Source organism: Oculina patagonica, chromosome 1 (genome assembly GCF_052425735.1).
Source record: "Oculina patagonica isolate OP01 chromosome 1, crgOcupat, whole genome shotgun sequence".
In the NCBI taxonomy this organism is placed as follows: domain Eukaryota; kingdom Metazoa; phylum Cnidaria; class Anthozoa; order Scleractinia; family Oculinidae; genus Oculina; species Oculina patagonica.
In genome coordinates this window covers 43314318-43333228 of record NC_135758.1, presented here as the reverse complement: position 1 = coordinate 43333228, position 18911 = coordinate 43314318, and the positions used below count along the sequence as shown (strand labels likewise).

The 18911-nt window shown below is 40.8% G+C and overlaps 3 protein-coding genes and 1 pseudogene across 3 annotated transcripts; 2 read left to right on the top strand and 2 right to left on the bottom strand.

Annotated features, from left to right (window-relative positions):
* The first annotated feature begins 848 nt into the window (after positions 1-848).
* Positions 849-5336, top strand: LOC144631842 (ethylmalonyl-CoA decarboxylase-like). Its single transcript, XM_078490422.1, has 5 exons — positions 849-1472; positions 3440-3658; positions 4132-4262; positions 4756-5132; positions 5256-5336. Exons 1-4 carry the CDS (start codon positions 987-989, stop codon positions 4826-4828), a joined length of 909 nt encoding a protein of 302 aa, XP_078346548.1. The 5' UTR covers positions 849-986; the 3' UTR covers positions 4829-5132; positions 5256-5336.
* A 71-nt stretch (positions 5337-5407) lies between these two features.
* On the bottom strand, positions 5408-8776 carry LOC144631853 (small ribosomal subunit protein bS16-like). The gene is made up of 4 exons (XM_078490433.1): positions 8632-8776; positions 8212-8282; positions 7891-7948; positions 5408-6248 (listed from the first exon to the last, which is right to left on the bottom strand). The coding sequence occupies exons 1-4, from the start codon at positions 8746-8748 to the stop codon at positions 6099-6101; spliced, it is 396 nt and encodes a 131-aa protein (XP_078346559.1). The 5' UTR covers positions 8749-8776; the 3' UTR covers positions 5408-6098.
* Positions 8777-8848: 72 nt separating this feature from the next.
* On the top strand, positions 8849-14928 carry LOC144631833 (molecular chaperone MKKS-like). The gene is made up of 8 exons (XM_078490410.1): positions 8849-9032; positions 9121-9212; positions 10407-10586; positions 10914-11145; positions 11764-12174; positions 12833-12987; positions 13855-14111; positions 14443-14928. The coding sequence occupies exons 1-8, from the start codon at positions 8976-8978 to the stop codon at positions 14838-14840; spliced, it is 1782 nt and encodes a 593-aa protein (XP_078346536.1). The 5' UTR covers positions 8849-8975; the 3' UTR covers positions 14841-14928.
* On the bottom strand, positions 14928-18070 carry LOC144647202 (tetratricopeptide repeat protein 28-like; annotated as a pseudogene).
* Between the last annotated feature and the right edge of the window lie 841 nt (positions 18071-18911).

Below are 18911 nucleotides of genomic sequence, written 5' to 3'. Positions count from 1 at the left end.
ACCCATATATATACGGGGGGGGGGGGGGAGAGGGGGAAAAAAAATATTTTTCCCAAAAAAAAAAACGAAGCCCCCCCCCCGGGCCGCGAACCCGGGCCGTACGAGGGGGGGGGGGGCGCGCTAACCATAAAGCCACCGCGCCTCCCACGTAGCTTCTTTAAATGAAAGAAGCTTCTTCCTGTAATCGTAGTCCAAGCCAAAAATTGGCCCTCTCGGTGTTATCATGCTCTCTATGTTCCGACTTGACCCTCTTGTATGCGAGGCAGAAATAGTCAGTATTTACACGCAAAAGATTGGCTCGCTCTTCTTTATAAGCGGGTGGGTCACCATAAGACAGCCTCGAGTCAACTTCGCATATCCCCTGTAAGCGGTTCGTTGTTGTATTTATAAAGTAATGTATGAAATGTTTGTGTGAGGAGTTTATAATAATTTATTAAAATTTTCGATGATCATTGTACATAATTTATATATTGAAAGGGAGGACATTGCAGTTTTAGCCCTATGTTTGAGTCCTATGCTATGTGGAGATACCCTGACTGTCCGTGAAGAGTGAGAAAACCTGGGTACAAGCTTCAGACCTTTCTCTCACCCATTCTCTCCCCTCCCTTTCGTTTCTCTTGCCGGCTTGGCCGGCGGGGGCTCTGGGGACATTGATTTTTGTATCGTTTTTTGTTGGCTGTTGGCGTTCCTCGGAGTCGACGTCGACTCTCTCATCATTCTTTTGCGTCATGACTGCATCATGACCGGGTCCGTCTGACTGTTCGTGTCCCCGGCCCTGTTTCCTCGTCCGGCCCGCCGGCTGGCGGCTTGGGGACGTCTCTCACCAGGTTCCCCATGCATTCACGGCCAATATGGCGACGTACTGAACGCTTCGGAAACAGGCCGGAAAGAGCAACATTTTTGGGGGTAGTAAACGGGGCTACAAAAGGTACTATAGAGGTTTTGTAACAGCAGCCTAAAATCCTCCAATAGAATTATCTACAAACATGTGTTCTCAGCTAGCAAGAAGCAATTTCAGGTGCTTTACTGCCCGGAGGATATTTGCTAGACTGTTTTGCTCTGCTTCAGCTGATGAATGTTTCTTCGACGAAGCTGAAGTACGAAAAAAATTCAAAGTCTTAGGGAGTGGAGATGTAACGCTAACCAAGCTAACAGGAAATCAGGAAGGAACGGCGGTGATTTCTCTACTAAACCCTGAACGCAAAAATGCACTGACAGGATACATGATGGTAAAACTAGCTGAAGTAGTCGACGAGCTTGAACGATGGCAACATGGAAAAGCTTTAATTTTACATGGCTGCGAAGGTTCGTTTTGCTCAGGAGCTGACTTGAGCATAGTTAAAACGATCAATACTCCTAAGGAAGGGAATTTGATGTGTGCTTTTATGCAAAGAACTCTGACTCGGTTAGGAAGCCTTCCTCTTATCAGTGTAGCTGCTATTGAAGGAAAAGCACTAGGTGGAGGTGCTGAAGTAAGTGGGTCATTGTTTAGGGCCATTTCATTTTATATCCATACCCCCCTGATGGGGAAAGTCAAAATTCCCCTCTCCCACCCCCCCCCCATTAAGAAAGAAAGATCAAGGTGCTTACATCATGTCCCCCCCCCCTTTACAGTAGATATAGTAAGACACTGTGTGACCGTTACATAACATAGTATCTCTGACGACTTGTTGATACCAGTCATCCGAGAGAACACATGAAGCTTTTCGTTGTTGTTGAATCAGTTGTTGAATAAAGGCTGTTGCATTTACTGTGAGCAATGACTCTGACCTTCTACACAGAAATAACCCAATTTGGAGCAACTTCAGAATACCCAGCCACTTCCTGTACATGTGTCGGGACCTTTTGTAGAACGAGGCATAACACAACAGATTCTATTCTTTTTCAATGACATGTAAATAAGTGGCCGGGTATTCTGAAGTTTAGCGCCCAATTTTTGAAAACCCCTTCACAAAAAGCCAACTTTTCCCTAACCCCTTCAGAAATATTTGAAAAGGGAAAGAATGCCAACAGGGCTGCCCCCTCAGAAATAACTTTCAAACCCCTTTCATCTATGGGGGGTTGATGTAAAATGGAATGGCCCGTATGTGATCAAACTTCTTGTTTTATCATGGGGCCTTTGAAACCTTAAAATAGATCTCATCTCTCTTTGCCTGTGTACAGGCTATCTTGTTTGGGTTTTGCACACACTTGTTTGGGGTTTTGTGTGTGATTGGTAAAGCCGCAAGTTAAAGGTCGGTGAGGGAATTTTCAGTATAAGAACCATCTGAGATTTAACCTGTAGCATTCCATACTCATTGGGGGGGGGGGGGGGGGGGGGGGGGGGGGGGGGGTTTTTTTTGCGGGCCGGGGGCCGGGGTGGGGGGGGGGGCGGGGGCGGGGTTTTGTTTTTTTTTTAACAAACTCAATTCCCCTTTCCCCCCGGGAAAAAAAAAGGGGGGACAAGAAAAACCAAAGGGGGGAAAAAAAAAACAAACCCAAAAAAAAAAAAAAAAAGAGAAAAAATATGGGTGAAGAGCCGCTTGCTGGGCTTCCCCCTTTTGTATGAGCCTCATGGCTCGGACACAGAATTTTATTCCATACTCATTACAGACCATAAGTACTTGAGCACGAAAGTACAAATTATACAAAGAAAGTGGAAGTGGGTTGGGGGGGGGGGGCATAAGGAATAGAATTACTCCCATGGGAACTTCTCCTGGTCGTAGAGTGGAAAGTCCTCCTTCTCCCCAGATATAGGAAAACAGAGTGCTGGAAGCAAGATTTCTAAGGTGTTAGGGAACTGATAGATATACAAAGAAAATTTGCTATTTGGCATAAAATTCTGCATTAAGAAGAAGGTAGAAGCCTCCTTCACAGACATTATTTTGTCTTGTCATTAGCAGCCCCCCAACAAGAAAAGCCAAAAGAATGTCTGCAAAAGAGCATAGAGTTAAATGTACTGTGGAAGTGAAGTACTAAGTGACCTTTCCCTCGATGTGGTGCTTCTGCTTCTCCGCTCCCTCGCCGCGGGCGCCGCCACCACCGGCTCCTGCCCTCTCTCGCGGTTCCGTCCCCCTCCTCACTCAGTCGGGCGGGGCCTCGTCGTCCTCCGCTGTTCTCCTGCGGCCCTCTCCCCGCCCGGGTCCGGTGCTCCCCCCCCTGTCCCCTCTCCACTAGCTACGTCACGGAAGGGGCAAGAGCCAAGAGTATTTAAAAATATATAGAACTGCTACACACTGAGTCCTTCCAACTCCCAAAAGCAATAACCAATCCCAGACACTACATCAATCTAGAGCTATACATAGTGTAGAGAAAGCAGTTAGAAGATAAAAAATGATTCGCCGCCAAGATACTTGCACCTGGCACCCTAAACAAGCGAGCCTGCTCGCAGGCTAAAGAACCATGGTCAGTACGAAGTCTTGCAGAAATAACATTGACTGTTCTTCTTTTTCTTGGCTAGCTTGCAACTGCCTGTGATTTCAGACTCATGTCCAAGAATGCAGAGATAAGATTTGTTCAAGTGAAGATGGGTTTGACACCAGGGTGGGGTGGTGGAGCAAAACTTGTCAGGATGTTAGGTAGACAGAAAGCACTGCAGCTACTGGGAAAAGGAGAAAAAGTGGATCTGTCCTATGGGCTTCAGCTGGGACTTGTTGATGGCGAGCTACCACACGATCAGGTCAGATGCTTTAAATAATGCACTATTTAATTTTCATTTTGTCCTGTTCGTAGCACCTTGACAAGAATTTATAACACCTGGGTTCAAAGTATAATTATTAATATAAAAGTTAGCAATGTAAAATTTTAAGTTGCACTTGGGTTCGCCCTCATGATAAAAATTAAAGTGTGTAAAAACTGCTTTCAGTGTTATGTGCACAAAGTGCCTATCTTTAAACATCCAACTTTCAATATCGTCTTTTGACATCCTGTTTGAAATAAGCCAATCAAAACCGATGCATAACACTGTTTGTTTTGCATTCAAATGTACCCACAAGTTCAGAAGGTCATCTAGTGGGCTGTGAGTGGTGGATTTTGATCCGCCTTGTTTGTTTAGCATGTCAAAATATGGAAATTGAAATACGCTGAGTATGTAACACTGAATGTGGGTGTGAATTCTCACTTCTAAAATAATTGTCATTTCTTTTGCTGTAGGATGTGGTAACAGGCTGTTGTGACTGGTTGTCAGAATTCCTTGCGGCAGACGCCTCTGTTCTTAGAGCAATCAAGGGAGTTGTGTCTGTGGGAGATGACTCAAGGCTAAATAACAAACTGGATATTGAAAGGTACATTGACTTGTTGACAATAAGAGGGAATCTTCTCACTAACAATCTTAACTATGCATGCATACACAAGAATTAGAGTAATGATACTTGGACCAAACTAAACTTAAATCTCCCAACTGGAAAAAAATAAGAGCATCTGGAGACAAAAAATAAGAGCATCAATTCGCCTTGGATGCACGCCGCCCTCGCTCCTCCGTGTCCGGGGTCCAAATACTTGACCTTGTACTTTCATTGTAATGGTTACTTTAGATAGCTTCTGAAGATGTATGTTGAAACATACGAAACGTCAAGTAAAAGGTCTTTTTTTTTTCTAACAATGCGTTTGTCCGTAATGTTCATCACCACAGTTTGCGTGTTATTTTTAGTTAAACATATTACTTTATTTTGTGAAGTTAGAAGACTTGGTAACCATGACTGAGATTACATTATTTTAATTTTACATGTAACTGTACTTTTCCAATAAATGATCATTAATGGAATTTCTTAACTGCAGGTCAATTTTTACAACATTATGGGGAGCAGAGGCAAACAAGCAAGCTTTGGAAAAGTCAAAGAAACACAGATAGCACTCTCTTGTGCATTCTCAAAATAGACAGGTTCCATCCAAAGTGTTCCTTGATGTAGAATTCCATCACAGTAACCCCACATTTTTATGTCCAGAAAAGTAATGAACTGAAGGCGACATGGACAAGTGCCACTACCCACCCTGCCATTAGCTGAATTTGTTCAACTCCTTGGCTGTGCTTTGTAGATATCTGCCCAGCTGACTCACCTCTCGCTAGTAAGGACTTGTAACACATTTCTGTTCTATACTACATTGACACTTAAATAAAGTCATTCGTAATACATGTATGTATTTTGCGGTTTCCTGTCGTCTTGCGTTGCTGGTTTGCGTTCCTCGCTGTGGCCTTCCCCTTCTCCCCCCCTCGCTCCCCCCCTCGGTTGCTCCTGTCGGTCGTTCCTGTGTTGGCCGGTCTTGTGGCCCCCTCAAAGTTATTAAAAAAAGACTCACACACGACAGAGATAATCCTGTGGGAGGCACAGGTGTGGAAGATCACATGGGTAAAATAACAGTGAAAGTAGTTAGTTGGGAATCATACAACTGTAGATTAATTATATTGAATTAATTGTAATAAAAATAAGAAACTGAATTTCAAACCAACTTTGTCATTTGTTCCCCCTTCAGTCTGATGAAAAATTAAGATGCATATTCAAGTCCCTGGTCTGATGAAAAATTAAGATGAATATTCAAGTCCCTGGTCTGTATTTGAGGTGGACCTGCGAAAAGCATTATTTATTCGGCAAAAAAAAAATTGAATTGTCATGTGACAAGCACATACAATGTAAAGTAGGCTATTGAGCACTGTTCTTGGTAATAATACACCTTGGAGAAATGAATAAGGCTGCGACCTTTGATCCAAAGCAGATGTAGACACCACACATTCTTTTTGTTTGCCATTGTTACCCGTAAGGAATCCAGATTGCTAGGCTCAATTTCCAGGCATTGTGTGAGTCCAGTTATTAGGGACATGGGATTACAGAACAGCTAGAAATCAAGCCTATTAAAAGATTGTATGACAAGCTGAAAAATGGTTGTGAAAGACTAATTACTTAGTCTGTACACAATGTAGTTGTCATCAGGTAAGCTGCTAACCAAATTGACATAGTTTACATGCATCTTTTACGGCAAAAAGTCAGTGTCATTTTTTTAACCTTGTTCCTGTTAAATCAGCCAAAACAACTGGCTCCCTTGTCCGTTGTGGCAAGTTTCTGTCTTCAAAAGTCATGATTTAACCAGAAGGTACTCTGTAACATTTTTATGAGAATCTGCCATCTTTAAGGGTCTTTTGTGTTCTCTTCTCCTTGTTGTTCATCATCTTTTTCTGCTCCTTCCAAAACATCTGTAGTTAAATCTCCAGCAGCAAGGGCCTCGCGGTTTTTTGCAGCAGTAACTAGACTACGGGGGTGTGGTGGAACAACTCCTGCCTTTAAAAAGAAAAAAAAAAGGAAAAAACATTCAAGATCTATTCAAAATTGTAAGCCTCTTTGGAAGAAGGGGTTACTAATGGATCAAGGGTGTATTTTTCTGTTCTGTGGGGAAGCCAGGGTTTGACCTTAAAGGGTCACAGGGTAATGACTACTAGGAGGCCTTCCGAATGCACAATGTCAAATGTATAAAGCGCACAAAGTCGACAATAATACCGAGTTCTTTTGAGTTGATCAAAGTTTATTCAATAGCAACTGTAGCCTAAAGCCTAAGAGCATTGATCACTATGAATAATTGCTGCTTACAAAAAACATTCACGATCAAAGATAAACATTGTAAAAAAAAAAAAAAGTAAATCAATAAACGGAAGATTATAAAAACATAGAACAAATGTTTCAAGACTAACACAGGTTGCATTGGATAGGTTATGACAAGAATCTTTGTAGTGAGGTTTTAAAGCATGTGATGTACTGGGGCCTGCTATTTATAGTCTTTGGAGTATCTCTACTCACTGCTGGATGGGATGCTAATCCATCGCAGGGTTACCCCCCAGCAGTAAATTCGCTGGTACCCATTTGTACAACTGGGTAGAGAGGGGCACTGTGAGAGTAAAGTGTCTTGCCTAAGAACACCATGCAGTACCCCTGCCAGGGCTCGAACCCAGACCACTTGATCCGGAATCCAGTGCACTAACTGTTAGGCCACAATTCAACACAATTTGCCTCCCGTAATAATGTAGGCACACAATCATGTTTACATACACATCAACACTCTATAATGTTTTGCACTTCACGGATGAATTTTAACATTCCAAAATTAGCCACTTTGTCTTGTAAACCTCAGTACAATACAAGAAAGCAAAGCCAGAAAATGTTTTCATGACTAAGTTGAAACTGAAAGAGAAAGTTGCCCTCCCGAAATGTTGTTCAATTATTCAATTGTAAACCAAATCAAAGGTTAGCCATACCAAAGATAAAGTCTTTTGAAAGGTAAATCACCTTGAAACAACGTTTAATTTGTTGAGTTAAAGCAAGTATTTCCTTTCTCTTTTTTCAAATCGTGCGATTTTGAACGAATTATGCGAATTTTCATGAATAATTTATGCAAAAAAGTTGCGATTTGAGGTCAACTATGTGAAATCACAACAAACCTAAAATCAGAAGCCCCTGTGTAATTGCATTGCTAACTGGCATAAAATTCTGAAAGCCTTGGCATATCTTCAACATGGGATGTATGTCTAGATTAATGGATGGGGCAGGGGGGTGGGAGCCTGGGAGAGAAAGGGCAGGGAGCGAGAGAAGGGTTGGCGGGAAGCGGGATTCCTAATGTGGCTGGAATTAGGAGAAAAAGAGTAAAATTATTTTGCAACATTTTGTTATATTTTGCAATGGATATGGGATAAAGAGGAGAGAACCACTAAGAAAAGGAAAAGGGGCAAAATGTACAGGAGCTGGGTAGTTCAGACCCCCATGCCCCCCCCCCCCTCCCAGATTATCAGAACGCAAATACCGTTTAAAATCAATCTTTTTTATTACATAACAATGCAAAAGAAGCCATACGATCTCCTTCTTCCCTTTCTCAACATGATAGAGAGGGAAGTGGGGTCTCGACATGGTGCACCGAATGTTGCTGTCAACTTACCAGTCCTAGTAAAGTAGCCACAGGTTTTGAAGGTCTTGCTCCAACTGATAACCAATATCTGGAAAATAATTTCAATTATAGAAACTCGCTGTGCGGTCCGCTCTGATTGGTTCTCCCCTGTTTCCGCCGTGCAGTCGCCGGGTGCTCTGCGGTTCTTGTGTCCCACTAGGTGGACTGCTCCTGGTCTCCATGACTCTCCCTGCGTGTCCGCTCCCTCGACTTCTCATGCTCCAGTCAATGTAAAAAAATTGTGTTGTATTAAACTGCGTAAAATGATCATAATACGACGAGGAATGTCGAGGATGACCATATTCAACTCACCTTATTCTATCCATGTTTAAACTTGCCAGCTTCTCATTTCTCGTGTTTGGTATTGGATCAAAAGTCCCCACCTGGATATTTTGAAGAGTATTTAAGTTCAACTTTAAAAGAACAACTTTCACTGAGGCCCTGCCAGGGTATTAAATTCCGACAAGCGACATGGCCCAAAAAGTTAGTAGCGACAGCATATTAATAAAATCGCGACAAACGACAACCCTTATGGAAAAACTTAAATTCCGACAAGGACAAGCAATTTTCCTTCAATTTAATTACCGACAGCGACATGGAGAGCGAAAAAACAGCGACACGGCATGTTTTTAAATTTAGACAAGCGACACGCGTACGGGAACCCCCCTGCCAGGGCCTCTACACTCGAAAGGCCATTTTTCGAAGCCAGTTATTTTATTACGGTTCCCTTACCTGCTCCAGATATCCATAGTTTCGAGGTCTTTTTCTGTTGGTAGCCACAATAAAAAAGAAGGGCCTATTCTTGCAGCCATAAAGGGCAAAACGTAGAGTAACAACTGGAGGCTTCATGTTCGAAGACCAAGAGTAGAAATCAGCCAGGCGACATTCGAGAACAACGAGCAGAAACTGGAACCTAATGGTAGAGCCCAGACTTCCAACGGTAGCCAAACAAGATGGCGGCTTAGAATTTGACAAAAAAAGGGTATTTCTTCATTGCTTTGGCCAAGATTTTGTGTATTATTGAATTATAAAAACAGTTATGAAGAATAGACACAGCTTTACTGATTACGTCCTTAATGGAGGCTAAAAGATTTTCTTCGAGGCTGTCTGCGAAAGATGAATGGAGTTCTCAGGTTCGCTTCATTGCATAGGTTTATAAGAACTTTGTAAGCTTTTTTAGTGATCGATTTAATAAATCAAAAAAATTTTAATAATGTATAGATTGCAGTTCAGCCGCTGGATGATGGTAAAGTGAGAGGTTCGTTACGCACTTTGAAGGATTTAGTTCAATCAGCCCTTGGACCAAATGGAAGGTACATTGAATGCAGGTTTCAATATTTAATTTATTTTAATCAATTATTATAAATTTATTAACTATTCATAAGGATGCAAACCAATCCCAGCACAGTATTCAGAAGCCTGAATTTCAGACATCCCTCTGTGGTCGCCTACTTCCCAGAAGGGACGTCTGAACACATCTAGCCCTAATGCCGTCCGGTGACGTCACTGCACTTTGGTTTAATTCATGCGGAAAAGTTTCTGTCGAGGTTCCATTTACAATGGCTCACCTATCGACTTGCCATTGTAAAAGCCCATACAGATCTCCAGCTCATATTTTATCTACTACATACAATTCTCATTTCTGATTGGTGCTCTTCGCCCAGGGGGGTACTCCGGCTTGTAAATGACTGGGATGATTGAATGGAGGCAAAACTTGGGAACCAAAAAAATCCCTAAGTCTTCCGACATTACCCAAAAAAATCCCTGGACCAAAAATAACCCCCCAAAAAATCCCTTGTCAAATTAATACCCCTAAATTGCCAGGAGGGGCAATAATATAACAATATAATAATATAGCTCTTGTTTGTTTATTCATCATACCAGTAATAATAACAATAATAATGATAATCATTTCTATAGCGCTATTTAGCTAGTCTTTCATAGCGCTTTGCAATCACTATGCTAAAATATAAAAATACCTAATTAAATTAATCTATTGAGCTAAAATATCTATACATGCAGAGAGTGAAGTATTAAAAGTTAAAAATTTAAAAACTAAAAATATCATGATTATTTAACTGGACTTAAAGTAATCGTGTATAAGAAATAAAAATTAAATGTCATGCCAAGGCACTTAAGTTTGTTTTTTGATACCCCCAAAAATACCCAATTAAAATTTAAATCACCCAAAAAAATACTTGCCAAATTTTCCAACCCCAAAAAATTCCGGAATCGAACATTTGATACCTAAAAAATCCTTTGATCATCCCTATCCCTCTTCGCGCCTTATTTGTCACCTAATCAAAGCTATAAGCCAAGATAAACGCCCTCCCCTGGGACCACATCATGATCACACACACTTATTTGTAATTAGAATTGACTGATGTATTACAAATTTCTCATTGTATTCAAAGTTCATAACATTACATGTAGATGGTCTTAAAAATGCTATTTACTCCTATATGTTTAACTTTCAAGTTGTGTCCCATCTTTATATCCATATTCAGGTTAAAGTTCTTTCAGTCTTCCTCTGGTGGTCATGTGACTGTAACATCAACATCAAGCAAGATTCTTCATGGCTTGTCTGGTTTGTCGCATCCCATACCAAGGCTCATACTATCTGCTGTGAGGGGGCATCTTGATGCTTACAGCGATGGTGGTTTGAGGACAGCACTACTCTTGTTAAGGTAATGAATCAGCTTATGTCTGTCTAGTACACATTATGTGAAGCTGCAATACATAGTTACTGTATTAAAAACTAATAATAGACCTCAAGCTAAATTGTCCATTTCAGATCATGTGATGTTCTCCAGAGAATTGTCCCTTTGTTTCTGGAAATTATTCATTCATTTTCACGTGAATTTTTTCAATTTGAAAGAGATAATTCCTAAGGGTAACATGACATGGTCTAAAATAGGACAACAAACAAACAAAACTGCCAACCAATTTTTTAAAATAACCCGGCCCTGTATATAGATTTTTTGATACTCAGTTGATATGTTTCTTTGTTACAGTCTAATACAGTCATCCTTTGATCTGCCAGTCCCAAGATCACTAGTGACTCAGATCAATCAACATTCACTAGAAGTCATTACCAATCATCTCCAATCATGTCGATGGAAAATGAATGTTGATATCGGGCACATGAAGAGTATGCTGTCCATCGTAAACAGCATCATTGGAACAAAACCTGCTTGTCATCTTAGTGAATCTGATAAGCAACATATAAGTGTGCTTGTAATCAAGGTAGGACAGTGTGTGATATCACAAGGTTTGTTGTTGTTGTTTGTTTTTGTTTTTTACATTATTTATCAAAATTCACAAAACTAGTCCTAAACGTTGGCCAGGTATAATGTGCAAGATTTTAAATTATACCTCACATGAGCTACACAGACCAGAAATGTTGAAGCCCATCTTCAAACCAAGATGGCTAACCAGACCAGTTCCTAACTTCCAGATCTTCCAGATTTTCCAGATCCAGATCTACTCAGAATACTACTCAATAGTTTCAATTCATGAATTTAAATGGCCACAATCCAGGCTTTAATCCGCAGAAAAAAAATAAAAAATTGCAGTACCATATGAACAAACTACTCAGTAGCTTTTATTTGAGTGGTCAAACACTGGGGTTTCATCCACAGACCTACGTTGAACAGCATAATTAACTGTACCACATGAAAGTACTTCTCAGTAGCTTCAATCACAATAGGGTTTCATTCGCAGACTTAAGAGTTAGAACAATTTACTAGACTTTGGCTTGAAGTTTGACATTAATCTGGCAAAAAATAAACAGTACTTAAATGTAAATTTTTGTCAAGCTAGCACTCATTTGTTTCTTCCACTGTGTCATTTTTTGTTTCCAAGGCTTTTCTTCAATCACTGCCAAGTAATACAACCAAGGACTGTTCTGCTCCAGTCGCAGCACCTCTGCCAGTCCAGATAGTGACATGTGAGGGTGATCCTGTTACTGAATCCAAGATCTTACAAGGTGTCTTACTTCAAGCTCCTGAAATTGCAACCTTTCAAAGAAACAAAGCACTTGTAAACCATTCTACAAAAGTGGCATTATATAATGTATCAATGGCAGGAGACACTGATGAATGGTTTAGTGACAGAGTTAAAATGGAGATGGCAGGTGGCCATGATGTTAATATGGAAAGTGCTGTACTACGGCAGATGTTGAAGGTTGCAGATTGGCTGCTTGCTGCCGGAGTTCAGGTGGTTGCTTGCCAAAAATGTGTACACCCAGCACTGAAGCAGTACTTGAGAGACAAGGTTTGTATACAGACCAGACAGGCAGTACTCCTAGAAACATATCTTATTTTGCTGGGGAGGGGGAGGGGGGCACGTTACTGCCTTCACAGGCCATTTCTTTGCTTTAAAGCATATGCCTGGGATTCAAGCCAAACAATAATTATGACTAGCTGAACAGTACAAAATTATTCTGTACTGTTCAGCTAGTCACTGTTCACTAAGGTTCCAAATTCTGTAACTGTTCAAGAAGGTGTGAGGATTGGCTGTTTTTTCCTTATAAATAGTTTGTGTCATGAACCTCCCTCTTCAGACAAGTCCTCTCGCATTCTTAAACATTTACAAAATTTGTACTTGCCATAAATCTTGTCTTTTCTCATTGTTTTTAAATCCTAGATTCTGCTTCTACCAAGTTTTTACTGACGTTTACTCAAACTTTGTATGCACATAGACTGTGAAAAGCATGCATGTATTTTCATCTGAATCAACTAGTCAATAACATTAGCTCATGTTCACTTGCACTTTAGACAACTGAAACATGTTTTAATTAACTTTTCTAAACTCCTGAATAATAAGAATTAAATTAAACAATCTGTACAACTGGTGGGATTGACTTAATTTGCAGTTTAGGTCAAAATGCAGTTAATCAACAAGACTTGGTTTGTTTTTCCCTTCATCTCAGAGTGCATTTGTGATTGACCGCCTGTCCATTGTTCACATCTCTGTGGTACAATGTCTAACTGGTGCAAAGATCCTGAGTACATTCAGCATGGACGTTCCTGAATCAAGCTTTGGCGAAGTCCAGAAAATTGAACATGTGGTGATAAATGACAAGAGGTTGGTTTTGTATTGTCTTCTATCAATGCTGCACTTAATAATTATTTATAATTATTATAAAACTACTTTCTCAATACAATTGTCACGCGCCCTTATCATCATTTTACAGTGAAGTTCATCAGTCATTATGTTATTATCATTCTCATTTTTTTTTTTTTTTACTTTGTACTGTTAATTTTTTTTTAACAAAAACACAGGTCTTGCATTGTCAATTATCAACAAGAAGAAGAATTGAGCAAGGTTTGGTTTAATGGCTCAATTTGGCTTTCCTATCAGAAGCATCATTGCCAAATTTTCCCTTAACGACAGTATACCGTATTATGTACACGGTATACACCTGATAGAAGAACATTGACTGTCGAAAAGCATAAACCGTGAAAGATGCGACCCAAATATCTACTGCAAAATGGGAAAAAAATAATTGTTGTTTACAAGTGACAAAAAAACATTATAATAAGACAGGTTGCATAAATCATACTGTTAAGGCTCTCAAAGAAAGAAAATATCTTGTGTATCAATAAAAGAAATTTTACTAAGCTTACCAATGCCATCTACACAGAAACTCATTTGGTCTTATTGTCCTTTTTTTTTTAATGGGTCAACGCCTCCATAAGGCTAAATTAATGGGCCTTTTGCAACGAAGGCTCATGTGGTACAAAAAGAATGCAACAGTATCCAATACAGTATGATCTCAACCAGTCAAGCTTGATGTTTCTTTGTTATCAATCAATCAATCAATCAATCAATCAATCAATCAATCAATCAATCAATGCTTTGGATGTCCCATATTCAGCATGGCAGATTTTGTACCATATCAGTGTTTGTTGCACGAGGCCCATAAGCATTTTTTCATTTCTTATTAAACAGCTTCATTCATCTGCTACCACAGTCCTCATTTACATCATCTGCTGTATGCACTCTGCTACTGTGCTCACCAGACGAGACCTCCCTTGACGAGCTAAAGACAGTTTGCCAATCATCTGTTAGTGCTTTACATGAGACACTGGCATCCCCCTATGTTGTGCCAGGCGCTGGGTGTCTGGACACACACTTAGCATCATTCTTGAGACAGTATGGGCAAAACATTGGCCCAGAGATCATTGCAGAACTTGGCTGTACTAAAGGTAAAACAACATGTCGATATTAGTACATGGATGTTTGCACTTTAGTACTGGTTGCATTCACTGACATTATATTTTAGACTGTGGGGATCGTCTGACTACACTACAGGTCTGCGAATTGAAGTGCAGGTCAAATGTTCTATCTGCCTTATGGGCATCAGATAAATGGATTCTTTTTGGTTCAAATTTAAGTTACAAAACTTAATGCATGATCACAATACCATTTAAATATAAGGGAAGAAGTAAAAGAGTGATAAAATTGCCAAATTGGAGGCCCTTGCACGAGTCATGTCCTGCGCATACATGCTTTGACTTATATAAATTATGTTTTTAGGTCAATTTGTTGCTGGCATCAACAATGTAGCCTATTGCCTGGAATCCTTGGCCAGAAGCCTGGAGCACGACAGTGGGAGTCATGTGACTGACTCGGCCAATCAGCATCATTGGAGTCTCTCTCCTGAAGCACTGGATCTTAAACCCAGCATGCTTCACTGCATGTGTGGCTTGGTGTTATGTAATCAGTCACTGGAGTGGAGCATGATGGGACATGCTGAGAACTCCTCTTGTGATAATAGAGACAGTTGTTGCACAGAGGGTGCCAAGAAAATATTTGACAATGCCGTCCTGGATATGTACCCAATGAAGATGAATTCCTATAGAACTGCATTTGAAACTGCTAATGCTATATTGAGAATTCACTGTGTAGTTTGCAGTAATGTGACAGAAAAGTGAAACTTGAGAGAATTTCACAGCGATACTGTTATTCTGTACTGTTATTTTGTTTGTTTGTTTGTTTGTTTGTTTTTTTTTGGGGGGGGGGGGGGGGGCGGGGGATAAAATTAATGTTTTTCATTTTTATGACCCAAAAGAAGGGCTCTGAGAAAAGCTAAGCCAAAGAAAACCGTGTTTAAAACAAACGTCCATAATCGATCATCAAACAACTATAGGATTAAAAGATACTTTTTTCTGCACTTACGTCATTTAGGAAAAATCAAGTGTTACATTGTCTCCAAGTAGAACAAATGGGGCCCAGTGCTCCACATCATTGTATAACGGTGACTCCCTCATCTTCTTCATGGCCAGGTGAAGAGCTTCACTAGCACTCAGTTTCTCACGAATCAAGCACTTGTAGAATATGTTCATAAAAGCTTTAGTAGCATCATCATCAACAGCCCACAGAGACATCAGAACTGAACGAGCACCAGATCCCAGGAATGCGCGAGCGATTCCAACAACTCCCTCAGCTGTCAGGATCTTCCCACGCGCACTGTGGCAACAGCTGAGTACCACCAACTTGGCTCCGATACCAACTTCAGCTATGTCTTTCATTGTCAGCATGAAGTCGTCCTTTTGGGGGGTGCCAATGACAGAGCTGTTCGGAGCAAGAGCTATTTCTCCTCGCTCTGCATCACCATGAGCAGCAATGTGCACCAAACTCACTTCTTGGATCCTGCGCAGAACATCTTCCTTTGTAGCTTGCTCTCCAACAAGACAGGGTACTCCCAACAGCCTTCCAACCATTAGAGCCTCCTCCCTAGCTCTGGGCAATGGACGCAACTCCATGACTTTTCCATTGAACTTTTACACGACCAACCTTTGGATCTCCCACAATAAGAGCTCCAGTCTTGCAGTGATAGTCTGTGCCTGAGTCTTGGATGATCTTGAGTGTCGTTAGAGATGGAACAAGACGGATCCTCACAGTTTCTGTCAGGTACATTCCATTGCCATCTTGTAATGCTGCAAAAGGTACCAGGAACAATGGCCCCTCTGGAACGATGATAACCTCAGGTCCTTCAATGAGATCAGAAACAGAAGATATGATAGTGCTGTACAATGAATAATGGTTTGGTATGTTCGGTTCTGATCTATTGTTTGGTCTCCTTTGGCAATTTTCCTTTGCTTCTGTGCTGATTCTGTCAACATCTGATGATTTGACGTCATATAGTGCTGACAAAGATCGATCCTCAAACGTTGCACCTGGTTTTTCTCCACTGTGAAGAGATGGAGAATGTCTCATCGCATTAGAAAAAAATTCATCTATTTCTGTTGGATATGGATCCATATTTAAAATCGTTCTCCTAAAATGCACCTTCCCACTTTTTGGTACAAACCAAATATAAACGCATCTGGCGAATTTGGCCAAAAAAAGAAAATCGCTTTTCTGCTTTGCAAAACAAGTTCTATTAATAGTCATGTTCTCTCCTTGTGTCGTCACTTTGTGGATGCCGTACTTCATGGTCATCAAATCTACAAGTGCACGGGCCCGACCTTGCTCTAAGGAACAGAGAGCATCCTCAGCCTTTCCTTGGGCAACAAGGAGAAAGCACAGCATCTTTTGGGAAAAAATACTGTAACGTTGATCATCCATGCAAAGCTTTAATTCATCTGCCAGGGTGCCTCGTATCGTCTGATGGCTTTTGATGCTCTCAGAGAAAAAGTCAGTTGCTCCGTGAAAGTTTTGGAATCCAACGGCATGAGTAAGACCTAAGTTGACCAGAGGGCTGCACACATCTCCTTTATTTCCATTCTCTCTGAAAATCCTAAGCGCTTTCTCTTGACATTCAACTGATTTCTCCAAAAGCCCCAGGCAATGATATGTCACACCTAGATTGGCGTATGAAAATGCCTCTCCTCTTTGTGCTCCAATTGCGTGATATATTTCAATACTTTTCTCTAGATACTCTTTAGACTTTTCAAAGTCCCCAAGAGAGGAAAGTACAGTTCCAATACCGCAGTATGACTTTGCCTCATCATATTTGTTACCAGACTCTTTGCTAATCTCAAGAGCTTCGGTAAAATGTTGCTTTGCTTGTTCATATTGGGCCATTGCAGAATAGGTACTGCCAAGGTGGTTCAATGCCGTCTGCTTCACCCAACTTGTTTCCAAATGCTTTACAGCGAATAAGGCTTTTCTTGCCATATTCGATGGATTTTTCCCATTGGCCAATAGCAAAATAAACATTGCCGAGGTTGTTTAAAGAAGCACCTTCTCCATGCATGTCCCCAATTTCCTTTGAGATTTGAAGTCCCTTTTCTAAGCAATCAATTGATCTCTCATACTGGCCAGTACTGTTAAAAACACAGCCAAGGTTATTGTAGCACGTTCGCTTCAAATCGTTTGTTTTCATCTGGTCTGGAAAGAGCAAGAGCTCGTTCGAGAACCTCAATTGATTTGTCATATTCGCATAGAGTTTGGTACACCGTACCAAGATTGATGTAACATGCTAGTTCTCCTTGTCGAGAACCGCATGTTTTGAAGATTTGCAGGGCCTCCTCGAGACACTTGCAATTGATTTGTTATACTGTGCCAAATCATTATACACTATACCAAGGCTGCCGTAATATACCCCTTCTCCTTCTGCCCAGCCAGTTCTCTTAAAGACTTGGCCAGCTTTCTCGTAAAAATGAATTGATTTCTCATTTTGTCCAAGAAAATTATAAGCCATACCAAGTTGCCCATAGCTTGTGCCATCGCACTGACCTCTATCCCCAATAGTTTGGGAAATTTCAAGAGATTTATTGTTACAATCAATGGATCTCTCTTGCTGACCGAGTGCCATATACGCACCAGCAAGGTAGCAATACGATGCTCTTTCTTCTTCTTTGAACCCAAAAGCCTTACTCATTTCAAGTCCTTTCTCAAAATAGTCGGTTGATTTTTCATACTCGCCTTTATTCCGGCTGTAGATGATTCCCAAGGTCATGTAGTAATAAACTTCTATCTTTCCTGTGTTTCCATTAGCTCTACTTATTTTAAGCAGTTTTTCTTGATACTCGATTGTCTTATCAGAATCACCTCGCTCAAAATACAGAAAACTTAAGATTCTGCAAGCATTTATTTCATACCCTTTATCTTCGCTTGATCTACTAACTTCGAGCGCTCTTTTGCCCATCTTTGTAGCTTCCTCAAAGTTACCTAGGCAGAAGTTAGCCAGGGCAAGTCTCATGTAAACAGAACATATTAGATTCCAACAGCGGTTTCCAGCCGAGTAGGTTAAGGGACTTAAGGAGCACCAGAAACTCATTGTAAAAGTTGATAGCCATTCCATAGCGATAGGTCTTGTGAAGGAATGTTGCGACAGTTTCAGTTACATTTAGAGCTAAATTGAGCCAACGGTTCATTTCAATGCCTGTTTAAAGAAAGGAAAAGAAGGTAAAACACATGGTAATATGACGAGTACATCGATAAAAATAATAGCACATGGGACAATCATAGTTTTAACTTTTTATTTGGTGGATATTTGCTTTACTCTACTAGTTATGTTCACGGAAGCAAAACATTAATTCCTCGCGAAGCGAGGCCGAAGGCCGAGCGTAGCGGGGTGTATAATTTTGTCCCTCAAAGGGATCAGGCGGGAAGAAATCTCGTGTGGAGTTTACGGTCATATATATTTCTATATATATTTGTGAGCTTGATGTGTGGCGGAAATGACGTCACACGGTCGCCGCGCGCTGGTGGCCTAATGGTAAGGCGTCGAACTTGAAATCAGATCTTCGGACCTGAGGTCGGGGGTTCGAATCCGGCTAGGGTTTTTTTTTCTTTTTTTTTTCTTTTTTTTTTTGTGGGTTCGAATCCTGAGCCTTTCATTTTTATCGTTTTTCTTTTCGGATTAAAATAACATTGATTTCCACATAATACTCCCTCAACGCTAATAAACCTTTCATCGCCATCAGGGGCGCGCGGGCGGAGGCTTCGAATCCTCCTGCCGTTCGTTCTTCTTTTCTTTTATGCCATCAAATAAATGTCCAAAATGCGACTATCCAATAATTTGTCGATGATTTTGAAAATAGCCTGCGCTTCCC